This window comes from Nerophis ophidion, linkage group LG24, assembly GCF_033978795.1.
Source record: "Nerophis ophidion isolate RoL-2023_Sa linkage group LG24, RoL_Noph_v1.0, whole genome shotgun sequence".
NCBI lineage: Eukaryota > Metazoa > Chordata > Actinopteri > Syngnathiformes > Syngnathidae > Nerophis > Nerophis ophidion.
Window position 1 is genome coordinate 22,023,686 of NC_084634.1, and position 16,731 is coordinate 22,040,416.

Here is a 16,731-nt window from a genome sequence, read left to right on the forward strand (position 1 = left end):
GAGGCTAAATTCCTCACTCCTGGTACTGTTGCATAGTAAAAAATCGCTTTTTGATTCTTGGACCATTAGCACCAGTCGATGGTGTTCTACAAATCCCCAAACTAGTGAAGTTGGCAAGTTGAATAAATCGTAAATAAAAATAGAATACAATGTTTGGCAAATCCCTTTCAACTTATATTCAATTGAATAGACTGCAAAGACAAGATATTTCCATGTTTGAACTGAGAAACTTGATTTTTTTTTTTTTTTGCAAATAATCGTTAACTTAGTATTTAACGGCAGCAACACATTGCAAAAATGTTAGGACAGGGGCATTTTTACCACTGTTACATGGCCTTTCCTTTTAACAACACTCACTAAACGTTTGGGAACTGAGGAGGCCAATTTTTGAAGCTCTCCAGGTGGAATTATTTCCCATTCTTGCTTGATGTACAGCTTAAGTTGTTTAGCAGTCCGGGGTCTCTGTTGTCATATGTAACGCTTCATATTGCGCCCCACTTTTCAATGGGAGATAGGTCTGGACTACATGCAGGCCAGTCTAGTACCCATACTCTTATACTAGGAAGCCACGCTGTTGTAACACGTGGCTTGGCATTGTCTTGCTGATATAAGCAGGGGCGTCCATGATAACATTGCTCGGATGGCAACATATGTTGCTCCAAAACCTGTACTCGTCAGACCACAGAACACTTTTCCACTTTACATCAGTCCATCTTCAATGAGCTCGGGCCCACCAAAGCCAGCGGCGTTTCTGGGTGTTGTTGATGAATGCCTTTTGCTTTGCATAAGAAAGTTTTAACTTGCACTTACAGATGTAGCGACCAACTGTAGTTCTTGACAGTGGTTTTCTGAAGTGTTCCTGAGCCCATGTGGTGTTATTCTTTACACACTGATGTCCGTTTTTGATGCAGTACCATCTGAGGGATCGAAGGTCACAGGCTTAGCCGCTTACATGCAGTGATTTCTCAAGATTCTCTTTGTGAATGACTGAGCATTTCTTGGAAGCTGCTTTTATACCCAATCATGGCACCCACCTGTTCACCTGTGGGATGTTCCAAATTAGTGTTTAATGAGCGTTCCTCAACTTTCTCAGTCTTTTTTGCCACTTGGCCAAAAATAGAACAAACACATTCTGAAAATTCTACAATAGAAAAAAAACCCAACAGTGGTAAAGTTTCGATCAGCGGTCTCCCAACATCACATGGACCAAGATGAGACCTTCTGGGGAAAGGTTCTGTGGTCAGATGAAACAAAATTGGACCTTTTTGACCACAATACCCAGCAATATGTTTGGAGGAAAAAAGGTGAGGCGTTTAGTCCCAGGAACACCACTTCCTACCGTCAAGCATGGTGGTGGTAGTATTTTACTCTGGGCCTGTTTTGCTGCCAATGGAACTGGTGCTTTACCTAGAGTAAAAGGGACGATGAAAAAGGAGGATTACCACCATATCCTTCAGGACAACCTAAAATAATCAGCCCGGAGGTTGGGTCTTGCGCAAGGTTGGGTGTTCCAACCGGACAATGACCCCAAACACACGTCAAAAGTGGTAAAGGAATGGCTAAATCAGGCTAAAATTAAAGTTTTAGAAAGTCCTGACTTAAACATGTGGGCAATGCTGAAGAAGCAAGTCCATGTCAGAAAACCAACAAATTTAGCTGAACTGCACCATTTTGTCAAGAGAAGTGGTCAACAATTCAACCAAAAGCTTGTGGATGGCTACCAAAAGCGCCTTATTGCACTACAACTTGCCAAGGGACATGTAACCAAATATTAACATTGCTGTATGTATATTTTATTATATTCATCCTGGGTATGACGTTAAACTACATCCAGGCATGAGATGGGAGGTTGTGTGTGTGGGGTTAGTGAGTCCCAACTAACGTCTATAAAATGCACACAAAGAACCGTTTGCACCTTTTCTTGTGACTGGCGGGCGGTCAGCGCCATAAAGCTGAGCGGGTCTCTGGGTAAATGGGGCGCAGACAACCAACAGGACAGACTAAGTTCAACAGCCCAGTAAGGCAATTAGTCTAGGAGAAGGATCTCTGATACAAAATACCCCTTCCAACCCGCACCAAGCCAGCGTGGAAGGTGTAGGCTAATAACAAGCATGAAATGTACGCCAAATGGCAGAAACATGCTGAGGCTTTCGTCCAGCAGCGGACTGACAACGGCTGATGATGATGATGTATATTTTTGACTCAGCAGATTTGGTCACATTTTTAGTAGACTCATAATAAATGCATAAAAGAGCCAAACTTCCTGAATGTTTTTTGTGAATATGTGCTCCAATCACTCTATCACAAAAAAATAAGAGTTGTAGAAATTATTGGAAACTCACGACAGCCATGACATTATATTCTTTACAAGTGTATGTACACTTTTGACCACGACTGTATACACACACACACACACAGCTTGGCCCCCGGCCATATTTTTTTTAACCCAATGCGGCCCCCGAGTCAAAAAATTTGGTGAAGCCCTCACCTAAGACAATCCACACTTAATAAATCTATGACTCTGCCTTCATAGTTTCGTATTCTGCCCGTCCAGAAGTGAGAAAATAACCCAAAACAATGGTAAAAGAACTTAACAGTTACATAGCTTCAGCATCTGCTAACATAAAAAAAAAAACTGTTGCATTAACAAGCATAGCAATTAAACTAAACAATTTTAGTGCAATAACAGGGTGACTGCAACATCCTTCCAAAGTAAACAAATGGAGTCCCACGTACAGTGTAGCCTGCACAAGTACTGTATATTCCCACCAAAGCCTTTTGAGGACCTAAATCTCAAATGACCCCAATGAATAAACATTTGGGTTGTCATTTTGTGTGTGTGTGTGTGTGTAATGTTTTTCATACACCCCCAAAAGCAGTGCTTGGTTGACTTGCCCTGACATGGCGTTCTCGTATTAAGAGGCTACCACCACCATGCTTGGCCTGGCATGCCTCGGCCTGTCATGTGCTCCTCAACATTCCACTCCTTGAGACGGCAAAGCAGCACAGAGAGCATTACTTTTGTGTACCAATTGTATCATTTATTTAAATATAGTTTGTTTTATCTTATATAGTACAAGCTGTATAACGCTGTGCCTCACACTTTTAATTTCTCATAGATCTTATGGTTTTACACTATGTACAGACACATGGTCGCAGTCTACTGAGGAGTGATGATTCAAATACATAAATAAAGGCTTTCTCGTGAGTGTCTGGGACTTCCCGCCGTCGTCGTCTCCGTGTCGCCGATAAAAAGGCTCACTAGGCGATCAATAGTTTAGGCACAGTTGTCCATTTGCAACCCGAGCAGCGGACTCATTTGACATTTAGAGTTTGAGGGGGCAGGGGGGGTCCTTGCACCATCCATTATGATCCATGTCAAGAGTAGAGCCAACTTCCGTAGAAGAACGCCTGTGTGCTTGATCTCAATCAGAGCTGGTCTCAGTGTTTTAGGCCGCTTTTCCAAGAAGTCCAAGCCACTTTTTTCCCCCTTTTGAAAAACATTTTGGATAGCGGATGTTGAGGCGTCAACCTTTAACAGAAAGAACACAGACAAATTCACTGCTTTTTTTCTTTGACTTGGCAGTGGATTTCAGGAAATTATTTGGTTTCCTTAGATCATTAAAAAGAACAAAAAACATTTTCCAGGGATGTGCGATGCTGCGCCTCTAGACACATTGCTGCTTGGAAATATGTTATGCTTTATTTATTTATTTATTTATTTTTTGGGTCCTTCCCAGCTACTTAGGCAAATCATACTGTTGATTTAGATGCCCATATCGGCTGTACAAATGTACTTTACAAAAGAGAAGTGTGGGATACTTCTCCTGTTGCCTTATTTTCGTTTGACTATATTAAAGGGATTTATATTATTTGGTGCAGCTGAGGGGATAGAAAGAGGGGGGGAAAGGAAGACGGGGGGAAATTGCAGGGATAAGACAAAGAGACAACAACAATAACTACAACAACAACAGAACAACGTCAGGATATGTACAAATATTATGGTAAAAGTGATAGCAAAGAAGCAGTTAGTGAAATAAATAATAATACAGAAATGACAATGAACATTATTACACTGCAAATGGACCAATACATATACCAATAGAAATAGCGCTATTGTTAATGAATAATATACATAATTACCTCTATTATCAACAATACAATTGTTTCAAATGCAACAATACATATTTAATGAAAACTTGAAATGTGGGTGGGATATTTTATGTCTCTTTGTCATCCTTTGCAATTTGTTTGCAGTGCCTCATAGTGTAAAGCAGGGGTCACCAACCTTTTTGAAACCAAGAGCTACTTCTTGGGTACTGATTCAAGCGAAGGGCTACCAGTTTGATACACACTTAAATAAATTGCCATAAATAGCCAATTTGGTCAATTTACCTTTACCTCTATGTTATTATTAATAATTAATTATATTTATCTTTATGCAAACACTGATCATCTTAATGATTTCTCACAAATATATATAGAAACAGATAAATATCAATGTGCAACACTTTATTCTTATATTTTCTCTAAGTGCAAATTTTTCAAATTGAACATTTTCAAATGATCACTTCTAAGACAGTCTTGTGAAATCACAATATCCCATTTTAACTAGCTAGCCACTAACATTTTTTAACAATTCATGAATTAATTTGCACCATGTTTGTACAAATAATAACTCAAGTAAAATACAAAAGTCAACCCTCAATTTTTTTAAATAAATCATGTCACACTTTGAACTGGACACCAAATCTGTTATCTGTTTCTTTGTCAGTTAGTGGGAAGCCTGGCATTGCATGCTGTTAACTAGTGTGTTGTACTCTGGTGTGTAACTTGACACTGCAACTCTGAGTGAGTCTTGCGGATGTGCATCAGTGAGGCGTGTTCTGTGTTTGTTCTTGATAATGTTCATGTCAGAAAAGACTCATTCACAAAGATAAGTTGAACCAAACAGGCTTGCAACCTTCATAGCTGCTGCGCATACACCACTTTACTTTTCTGTGTCAACAAGGCACCAAAAGTTTGGTGCAGCCTGGTGGCCTTTAAATTTTAAATTGTCAGGAAAGAAAAGGAAGGAATCTAAAAGGTAAAAAGGTATATGTGTTTAAAAATCCTAAAATCATTTTTAAGGTTGTATTTTTTCTCTAAAATTGTCTTTCTGAAAGTTATAAGAAGCAAAGTAAAACAATAAATGAATTTATTTGAGTCTTTAAAATATTTCTTGGATTTTCAAATTCTATTTGAGTTTTGTCTTTCTTAGAATTAAAAATGTCGAGCAAAGCAAGACCAGCTTGCTAGTAAATAAATACAATTTAAAAAATAGAGGCAGCTCACTGGTAAGTGGTGTTATTTCAGCTATTTTTAGAACGGGCCAGCGGGCTACTCATCTGGTCCTTACGGGCCACCTGGTGCCCGCGGGCACCGCGTTGGTGACCCCTGGTTTTAAAGCTTGTCAAAATTGTAAAGTGGCACCAACATTACATGTTGCAATATGGAAATATTAGCTTCCACATATCTATATTAGCCTACCGGACATTGTAAACATTTCATTATCAGGGTTATCACCACCAAAATGATCACAGGTATCATTATTGTCGAGGTATTGTTGAACATGCTCAAAGATTACTAATACATACACTGAAATTGTAGACCAGATTATCTTTCTTAATTAATACAAATAAAAAGACAATGTTAGAAAACCCACTATTTTGTATTTTTTTGTGTTTCTTATGTTTAATGATAATGTTTTAGTCTTGTTAAGTTATTGGTTTTTTTCATCACTTAACACTTTTAGGATTTACTTAATTGAAAACTGTCATTATTTCTGGCGGGCGTTTAGTTGTCCTACCCTGTCCAGCGGTCCTTGAACGCAGTGTATGCACTTCTGTGCCGTTTTCCTCTAACTACAGATCGATCTGTTCTAAGAAAACATTATTTTAGGTTCAATTTCCACATTTTAATATAATCGTTAGCGATGTGCGATACCACTGATTTTTTCTCGATCCGATACCGAGTAAGATTCAGACTGATCTCAGTAATACCGATCAGATACCGATATTTTGTGCAAATATACCTAATGTGTCTGTTAAGATTGAAAAAGTTGCATATTTCAATTAATTAACATCTCATAGCATAAAAAATACAATACGGAGCTATTCATTTATTTTAAACTATATTGAGGTAGTGGCGTGAATAACAATATAACCAAGATCCTACAACATAAAAAACAGGACAAGTACATGCAAATGGTGTTTCAAACCATAAGCATAGGAAATAAGTAAAATAATGAAGGCATTAAAATAAGTTTATTATTAATAACTACTATTAGAATAAAGTCAGTTTATTCATAATTCTGTTATTGTACATGAACATGTTAATGTGAAAATACTGAACATGTAAACAACACTCAACAAAAGCGGGCATTCAACATTGACACATTGCCGGGTTTCCTTATTTTTTTACATTGTTTCTGTTAGTCTGATACGTGATCTCAAATAACTCAAGTATCAGAAGTATTGCTACTTGGATTTGAGAATCAAAATAAGAGCCTAAAATCTGGTACCGATATTTCTGTATCGATCCACACTTCACTTAAATCAGATGCTCAGACAGCAAAATGTTTATTAAACTTTAGATTGGAGTTATGTTGTTTCTTAATGGGGAAATATGTCGCTTGTATTTATTCATGTTAGCATTGTAAGCTCGCGAGCTAGCACCACTCAGTCTGTGAGTTTGTTAAAGTGCAGTTATCAATTACGGTGTTTCAATCCTTTTAATCATAGATGCATTGGTTTTCCGTATTGTGACCATGATTTATGTCCTAACTTGTTCATCGGTCCTCATATGGAAGGTACTTTTCCTTGTTGGTGTCTCAAGAAGGGAAGAAATACAAAAACACACACACACACCGAGCAGGATGACACAAGAAGTTAATCGCTAAATGTTAAAGTACCAATGATTGTCACACACAAACTAGGTGTGGCGAAATTACTCTCTGCATTTTACCCATCACCCTTGATAACCAACCCCCTGGGAGGCGAGGAGAGCAGTGGGCAGCAGCGGTGGCAGCGCCCGGGAATCATTTTTGGTGATTCAACCCCCAATTCCAACTCTTGATGCGGAGTTCCAAGCAGGGAGGTAATGGGTCCCGTTTTTCTAGTCTTTGGTATGGCTCGGCAGGGGTTTGAATTCACGACCTACCGATCTCAGGGCGGACACTCTAACCACTAGGCCAACCGCTAAATGTAAGTACCGATGATCGATTCAAATGTCAATACTATCGATACTAAGTATAGTTTCGTGTATGAACGGAAATTAAAGAGATTAGATCACTTTTTTTACATAATCTTGTTGTTATTAGTAGAAAAAAAAATGGGTAGTTTTTTTGTTTTTCTTTACTAAATCAGGGAGTAAGACTGGTTACAGAAAGTAATTAGAGGAAAAACTAAATGATTTAAATGGGAGCCAGTGATAGTTTAGTTATTGTGCATTAGCCACTTTATTTTGTTAAAAAAATCATTCAATTGACAAATCATGTCTTCAAAATGTGTTATTGTGTTTACTTTAGTTACTTACTATGAAAACATTTTCAGTTCTATAATCTTTTGTCAAGTATCGAATCAGGACGCGAAATCGGATCAGATCTGGGGCTAAAACATTGGATCGGGATCATACTTGCCAACCTTGAGACCTCCGATTTTGGGAGCTGGGGGGTGGGGGTCGTGGTCGGGGGTGGGGGCGTGGGTAAGAGGGGAGTATAATTCACCAACTCGAGTATTTCATGTATGTATGTATGTATGTATATATATATATATACGTATGAAATACTTGACTTTCAGTGAATTCTTGCTATATATTTATTTTATTATATATATAAATAAAAGGAATAGTTGAATTTCAGACGGTACCCATCAAATACACAGTAATAAAAACACAGTTGTTCTACTAATTTTTTGTTGTAGCACGTGTAAACTGACTTTGGCCATACTTACGCAGGAAAATCGGACAGTCTATTCCAACTGTTAATTTTTTACAAATTCCTAATAATTTCTCACACATGGTCATATTTCTCCTGATGGAAAAAAAAGCATGTCTATTCTCACGTCATCATTCAATATTGAAAGTTGAGGATATATCAGTAGTACCTGTCAGGATGTGTTAGCCTCCCGTGCACTGCGGGCTCCCCGCTAGCCGCGTGAGAAGCCGTGCGCATCTTTTGAAATCTGGAATGAAGGGGAAAAAAAAGAACAAAACAGGATCGGCATTAATGACTTTTCATTGAGATAGAGATGGGTTCTTCCGAGAATGTCGTAGTCGTAGTGGTTTGTACAGTCCTTTGAGACATTTGTGATTTAGGGCTACGTAAATAAACATTGATTGATCACTGCATCATTTACCACTTGACTCCCTCTCTTCCTCCCATTCCTTCTGGTTACTGTTTCCTTTGTTAATTGCTTTATCATGCTGGGTCCTTGAATACATTTTTATTTCTTTAACTTTAATAGATTCCAAGATATTTCTGTCCGTGGTTCTTGGGAATGGTAGTATGCGTCGAACGCTGAGAAGACATTGTTGGCGAGCTTACATGCCGGTATTGTGCAGTCTCTCTGGTGGTACAGTCTGTGCACGTGCTCCCTACACCTGGGACTGAAGTAGAGCGGACCTGTAAGACAACATGCAAGACACATATTTCAAATATCTGTTTCAGATCTCAGAGCCAATATTTCTTAGCGCTCAACCGCCCGCCATCAATACTGCGTCTTTATAAAAGCCCACTCAGACATCATCAGAAATCTTACCTGTTCTGTGTTTCAGGTATTTTTCCTTTTTTCTAAGATCTTGGGGGAGTAGGGCTGTCGAAGAAGACATAAAAGGATTGTCAGCTACACATTACAATACAATAAGAAAACTTACTGGTTAAAATGGTACTTTTAAGGGTGACACTTTATACACCTGACAATAAACGGTACAGGGCAACCGTTGGGACAAACCTTCTCATTTAATGTGTTTTCTTTATTTTCATGACTACTTACATTGTAGATTGTTACTGAAGTCATTAAAACTACGAATGAAAAAAGGTGAAATACCTGAAAACAAGTTTTATATTCTAGTGTCTTCAAAATAGCCACCCTTTGCTCTGATTGCTTTTTCGCATTCTCTCGACAAGCTTCAAGAGTTGGTCACCTGACATGGTCTTCACTTCACAGGTGTGCCTGAAGCTCATCGAGACAATGCCAAGTGTGTTGCAAAACAGTAATCAGAGGAAAGGGGTGGCTATTTTGAAGAAACCAGAATATAAAACGTGTTTTCTGTTCTTTCACCTTTTTTGTTGTTGTTGTATGTGCTCATTCATAGTTTTGATGCCTTCAGTGACAATCTACAATGTAAATAGTCATGAAAATAAAGAAATTGCATTGAATGAGGAGGTGTGTCCAAACTTTCAGCCTGTACTGTACCTGTACACTAGTCGTAGTAAGAAGAATAATGTACTGTATATAATATACATAAATGGCACAAACAACATAGAGACCAATCATTTGCTTCAATGATTACATTTGGTGTAAATAGTCGAGGTGTCCCGATCTGATATCACCAAAAAAAACATGTATCTGAATTTATCGGCATATTTCAGGCTATGCTCAAGAATTTCTATTTAGTAGTAACAGCAGCCAGCCACCAAAATGGTCCTAAAAGTCTTCAATTTGACTTGTTGAAACCTGCAAAGACCTTGATTACAAAATAAACATGATATGTATGGACTGATAGCATATTGGATTGATATCGGTATTGGTCAATACTCAAGGCTGCAGTATCGGTATCGTCTCGGAAGTGAAAACGTTTTGAAAGTTAAAGCGCTCACCAGTGAGCTGAAACAACAAAACTGTCAACATTGGTTCTGGTATAATTCTGTTTGTGTCCCACTTTTTGGAACAGATCACTAACAACTGAGGAACCTCTGTAGTTGAATGTTCTGAACTCCTGTTTCTATGCCAGTGTCGTGTTGGTCGGAATAAAGCTGCATGAAGTTGGTACACAGTAGCGTCCATGTAGCTCGTCTTCTTATACAGCTAACATCATGTTCTTGTAGTTCCTTACACAGCAAAAGCGTTACTGCTTTTAATCAACAGTGCCTCTGCTGACCACAGCCAGTAAATGCAGGGCATCTATTCCTAATTGCATTCAAGACAGCGCTGATCGATCATTTCCACTCAGTCGGCTGAATTGGTTACAATTGAATATATTTTTTTTTACAGAAAAATTCCAAATTACTAATATATATCATTTTCTGTTTTCTCAAATTACTTTCAAATTGATGTAAAATTACAGTAATTAACTTTCATTTAATATGTAGCCTGTTATATAAAAGTATATGTCCATACTAACAATCTAACAGTTTTATATGTACTTTTAAGTAAAATCTTATTTTTTTAAATATTTATGTGTATATTCAAGTTGAACAATATTTGTAGCCTGTTATATAAAGGTTTATGCTCATACTAACAATTGAACATTTTTCTCTGTAATATGACACAAGTTGGTGACTCCAAGACATACTTGATCAACAGCCAACAGCCATACAAGTCACACTGACGGTGGCCGTACAAACAAATTTAACACTGTAACAAATATGCGCCACATTGTGAACCCACATCAAACAAGAATGACAAACACATTTCGGGAGAACAATTCACCTTAACACAAAATAAACACAAAAGAACAAAGACCCAGAATGCCATGCAGCGCTACTCTTCCGGGCTACACCCCCGCAACCACCAAAACCCGCCCACCTCAACCGACGCACGGAGGGGGGCGGTGATCTGGGGCGGTGATAAGTAGCGCTGCATGGCATTCTGGGTATTTGTTCTTTTGTGTTTATTTTGTGTTACGGTGAAGATGTTCTCCCGAAATGTGTTTGTCATTCTTGTTTGATGTGGGCTCACAATGTGGCGCATATTTGTAACAGTGTTAAATTTGTTTGTACAGCCACCGTCAGTGTGATCTGTATGGCCGTTGATCAAGTATGTCTTGCAGTCAACATTGTATGATCAACGAAGCCTTGCACAACATACCTATTAGTAGGCACGCTGCTTGTATGCTAAATGAGCGAACGCGACGAAAGGTTACCGAGGACGATGAAGGCAGTGCTGTCACGGCAACCCCCAAAAAATAATTGGCCGGTCGATATCGGGACAATCTTTTGCGAGGTTCATGGGAAGTCTCTCGTTAAAATCGGGAGGTTTGGCAAGTATGTTGCTAGGTCGGGATAGCCATTCAAAGAAGGTGAATCCACTTTTCACGTAGTTTCGGCATCCAGTGGCCCTCAGGTAAATTGAGTTTGAAATCCCTGATCTTAACAATTCAGAAAAAATCGGTTAAATAATGGTATTTTTCTGTGGAACTGCCAGCATGGTCACTTCATTAAAGTTGGTTGATCGTAATAATTTGGAAAAACTCTATAGAATAAAGGTATTTTTCTGCAGAACCGTTTGCATCGTCACTTTATTAAAGGTGGTTGATCTTAATAATTTAGTAAAATTCTGTAAAATTACGATATTTTTCCGCAAAACGTTTCATGAAAATTTATGTAAATATGTTTTTGATCATTATTTGGTTTACAGTGTTTTACTTTAATTTTATGGTTTTCGTTTGGCAGCCGTAGCTGCCAGTAGATGACCGTTTTTTTACAGAATTTTTTTTTACAATGTAAGATGTTTTTTTCAAATAAAGCCAATAATGCCATTTTTTGTGGTCCCCTTTATTTACAAAAGTCCCGAAATAATTTTGGTACCGGTACCAAAATATTGGTATCGGGACAACAATAATTGGGACAGCCCTTATTTTTAATTGCTTGTTGGATGCCCCATGCCATGTCCTTTTTGTTCAAAGGGCACACAAGCATTTTGGATTCTTTTTTTTTTTGTTGTTGTTCAAATCTCCCAATCAACATCATATAAAAATACCAAGCGTAGCTTGGTTGGTAGAGTGGCCTTGCCAACAACTTGAGGGTTGCAGGTTCGATTCCCGCTTGTGCCATCCTAGTCACTGCCATTGTGTCCTTGGGCAAGACACTTTACCCACCTGCTCCCAGTGCCACCCACACTGGTTTAAATGTAACTTAGATATTGTGTTTCACTCTGTAAAGCGCTTTGAGTCACTAGAGAAAAGCGCTATTTAAATATAATTCACTTCACTAATGTCTTTTGGTTGTTTTTTGTTTTTTTTGCTTATTTCTTATTCAACCCTTTGAAGGCATTTTGTATAAATATATATACATTTGAATTAGTTTTTTGTTGTTGTTTTTTTACCAATTTAAACGAAGTTTATTTATATAGCCCTTAATCACAAGTGTCTCAAAGGGCTGCACAAGCCACAACGATTCCCAAACTGTGGTTCTTGTCTAGTGATACGCCAAAGAATACCTAGGTAAAATTAGTGTTTTACGTTAAGTTAAAGTACCAATGATTGTCACACACACACGAGGTGCGGCAAAATTATTCTCTGCATTTGATCCATCACCCTTGAGGTGAGGGGAGCAGTGAGCAGCAGTGGTGGGCGTGCCCGGGATTAATTTTTGGTGATTTAACCCCCAATTATGACCCTTGATGATGAGTTTCAAGCAGGGAAGTAGTGGGTCCCATTTTTATAGTCTTTGGTATGACTCGGCCGGAGTTTGAACTCACAACCTACTGTCTGCCCTGAAATTTATTTTCCTGTATTCGAACACAGTGTTACTGTTCAAATTGTATGTAATAAATAATACAGTGGCCAAAAATGTTAAATATACGTGTTAAAAAAAAAACTCTGGCTTGTTTTCAATGAATACTTAGGCCTACTGCGTTACTGTGTTTTAATGTCGGTAAGGGGCGCCAAAAAGGAGGGTAAAGGAGATGGATTTTAGCGACCCATGATGGAGGGGGGCCCAGAGAGGCCCCTAATGATGATGAAATTATGTGTTGGGGGCCCTGTAAAGATTCTTTTCATGGGGCCCAAAATGCCTAGCGGCGCCCCTGATGTCGGTCATTATAGTGGTATGAAAAGCCAAGTGTTTTCTGAGGTGATACATTTTTGAGAACCACAGTCTTAACTAAAATGTACACTAATAAAAAAAAATGTGAGCCTGCAAAAAAATTATTCATGTAATTTCCTTTTGGAAAATGTATTTTCAAATTAGAACTTGAAAGTCAACTCGTGTCACAGAACACAATAAGGAGTTTTCACTGTACATGAAATAAATGTTCATTGAATATTAACGGCGGCAGAATCAAAAATTGATGTAGGTGTATATATATTATCGGATAAAAAGGCCGTCAATTTGAACAAAAGTAAAAAAATAAAATAAAAAATAAAAAGTGGAAGCGTTAACTTCCCAAACAACGTGACCACTATGCAGACACAACACGTAAGAGACTTAACAGCTTTGCAAGCCCGCCTGCACTCACCGACAACCTGATCCCCTTTGTCTGTTTTCAATCTGTGGAAATCCCTCTGGACCACGAGGGACGTCCTCCCCCGGCGGCTCCACGGGGCCTCGCGTCTCGCCGGCTCCGACGCTCTCCTCGAGGGGCGGCTCGCGTTCCTCCCGGGCGCGGAGGTCTGGGTACGGGTGGGCGTCGCCGTGATGAGCGTGCACCACAGGAGCACCAGTCCCACGGTGGCGTGCATGTGCAGTCCCTTCATAGCTTTCACAGAAAAAAATAAAATAAAAATGCACCTCTTCTCCCTTTCTCTTTTTTTTTTTTTGGTAGTTGCAAGACTTTCACTTTCTTTACTTTTCCAACACAAAGTTTAAACTTGTTGAATTTGCTCTAACTTTACAGGGCTTTTAATCCTCTTTGGTGAATAAGTCCACTGCGTCCGTTATGATAAATAACTTTCCCATACGCACAGAAAAGGGCCCTGTTTAAAGTATCCACGCATGGAAAGTAGCGAAAGTCATAAACTGGACATCATGTGATCCGACACAAGTGGACTCGAGTCTCCCGTGCTCCATGTCCAGATCCGAACACTCCAACAGCCCGTGTCGAGTTGAGCCCCCTCTTTATTCTGCCACGCAGCGCCTTGTCCCGCCGTGGATGACTCACTCCGCGCTGTCCGCGATCCCATTAAGACGCACAGTGGATTGGCACTTGAGGTTTGCTGACCATCACTCGAACCGAGTCCTCCTCCTCCTTTTCTCTTATGTATTTTTCACCGGAAGCCCATTCCCATACTGATATTTCCACGGAAAGTCGGTCTAATTTCCTCATCTGGGTCGTCGAGGAACTGAAATTATGGGTAAAGCACTGTTCGCTAAACTTGATTACGCACGGTGGGCGCGTCTTTGGACTTTTCCTGTCATTATTGAGACTGCCCCTCCAGCCCATTCCCCTTAAAAAAAAGGGTGTGCATGCAGTGCTCGTGAGAACGACACGACAACAATACCAAATACATATATAATTGTTTTCCCAAGTATTTTATGTAGCATTTAGTTTTTCAAATGCGTAAAAGCTGTGGGACCGGGTCCCTTCCGCTGATATGTAAGCATAGGGCCGTGCGTAAAAAGCCTTGGTGCTGAAAGGACAGCGCGCTCTTGTCGCTCCCTTGCAATGCGAGCGTGCGTAACGGCGGATGGTGAACATGTACTTCATGAGGTGTAAGAATGCTCAGAGGCAAGTAAGGGGGGAAGGATATAGCTAATCCAGGGGTGTCAAACGTAAGGCCCACGGGCCGGATCAGGCCCACGGAACAGGTTTTAACTGGCCCGCGGGATGACTTTGTTAAATATTAAGTTAGGTTAAAGGCCTACTGAAATGAGATTTTCTTATTTAAACGGGGATAGCAGGTCCATTTTTATGTGTCAAAATTGATCATTTCGCGATATTGCCATATTTTTGCTGAAAGGATTTAGTAGAAAACATCGATGATAAAGTTCGTAACTTTTAGTCGCTAATAAAAAAAAGCCTTGCCTTTACCGGAAGTAGCAGACGATGTGCGTATGACGTCACGGATTGTAGAGCTCCTAACATCCTCATATTGTTTCCAATCATGGCCACCAGCAGCGACGATTTCCCCATTAATTTGAGCGAGGATGAAAGATTTGTGGAAGAGTATAGTGAGAGTGAAGGACTAGAAAGAAAAAAAGGCGAGGGCAGTGGGAGCGATTCAGATGTTATTAGACACATTTACTAGGATAATTCTGGAAAATCCCTTATCTGCTTATTGGGTTACTAGTATTTTAGTGAGATTATATAGTCATACCTGAAAGTCGGAGGGGGTGGCCACGGGTGTGGTGACCGCCAGTGTCTCTGAGTGAAGCCACGTTTCTCGACGAGGCGAAGCGAAGGCAGCCGGTTGGGCCGGGCTGATCTTTTTTTCCCCCTCCTCCTCGGTAGAAGCATCCCACGTTCGGGGGCGGCCAGTCGGAGGAGGCAAGAGAGTCGCCGCAACTGCCTCTTTGACAGGTGCATGAGGAACGACGCAAGCTCCGCTCATGTCTTTAGTAAGAGCCGACTTATTACCACAATTTCCTCACCGAAACCTGCCGGTTGACATGTGGTAGAGAACCATGATCGCTTGATCGCTCTGTTCCATAGTAAAGCTTCAACTTCGGGAATTTAATCAAGGAAACACCGGCTGTGTTTGTGTTGCTAAAGGCAGCCGAAATACACCGCTTCCCACCTACATATTTCTTCTTTGATGTCTCCATTATTAATTGAACACATTTCAAAAGATCCAGCAACACAGATGTCCAGAATACTGTATAATTATGCGATTAAATTAACTGGGATCCGGCTGGGACAAATTGTGCGCTACAATCCGTGACGTCACGCGCACACGTCATCATACGCGTCATCATACCGCGGCGTTTTCAACAGGATACTTCGCACGAAATTTAAAATTGCAATTTAGTGAACTAAAAAGGCCGTATTGGCATGTGTTGCAATGTTAATATTTCATCATTGATATTTAAACTATCAGACTGCGTAATCGGTAGTAGTGGGGTTTCAGTAGGCCTTTAACCCTCAATTCCAACCTTTGTTCAAGTTAAATTAAAGTTAAAGTACCAATGATTGTCACACAAACACTGGGTGTGGTGAAATTTGTCCTCTGCATTTGACCCATCCCCTTGTTCACCCCATGGGAGGTGAGGGGAGCAGTGGGCAGCAGCGGTGCCGCGCCCGGCAATCATTTTTGTTGATCTAACCCCCGATTCCAACCCCTGATGTTGAGTGCCAAGCAGGGAGGTAATGGGTCCCATTTTTTATAGTCGTTTGGTATGAGCCGGCCAGGATTTGAACTCACAACCTACCGATCTCAGGGCGGAAATGTAAAAAGTAGCAAAAAAAGTGTCTGTAAATGTGTCCAGTAGATGTCGCGATAGCAATTTTTTGTATCCATGTAGATTATGCTATATACAGTTGCGGTTTACATGCACTTGTAAAGAACATAATGTCATGGCTGTCTTGAGTTTTCAATCATTTCTACAACTCTTATTTGTTTGTGATAGAGCTGGAGCACATACTTGTTGGTCACAAAAAACATTCATGAATTCTGGTTCTTTTTATGAATTTATTATGGGTCTACTGAAAATGTGACCAAATCTGCTGGGTCAAAAGTATACATACAGCAAATGGTAAATGGTAAATGGGTTTTACTTGTGTAGCGCTTTTCTACCCCTTTTTAAGGATCCCAAAGCGCTTTGATAGTATTTCCACTGACGGTGGGAGCTGCCATGCAAGGCGCTCACCAGGA

At 39.9% G+C, this 16,731-nt stretch overlaps 1 protein-coding gene across 1 annotated transcript; it reads right to left on the minus strand.

The window, feature by feature from the left end:
* Positions 1–3,019: 3,019 nt before the first annotated feature.
* LOC133542186 (ALK and LTK ligand 2-like) lies at positions 3,020–14,302 on the minus strand. Its single transcript, XM_061886077.1, has 5 exons — positions 13,440–14,302; positions 8,799–8,852; positions 8,585–8,662; positions 8,145–8,222; positions 3,020–3,532 (listed from the first exon to the last, which is right to left on the minus strand). Exons 1-4 carry the CDS (start codon positions 13,675–13,677, stop codon positions 8,158–8,160), a joined length of 435 nt encoding a protein of 144 aa, XP_061742061.1. The 5' UTR covers positions 13,678–14,302; the 3' UTR covers positions 3,020–3,532; positions 8,145–8,157.
* Positions 14,303–16,731: the final 2,429 nt, after the last annotated feature.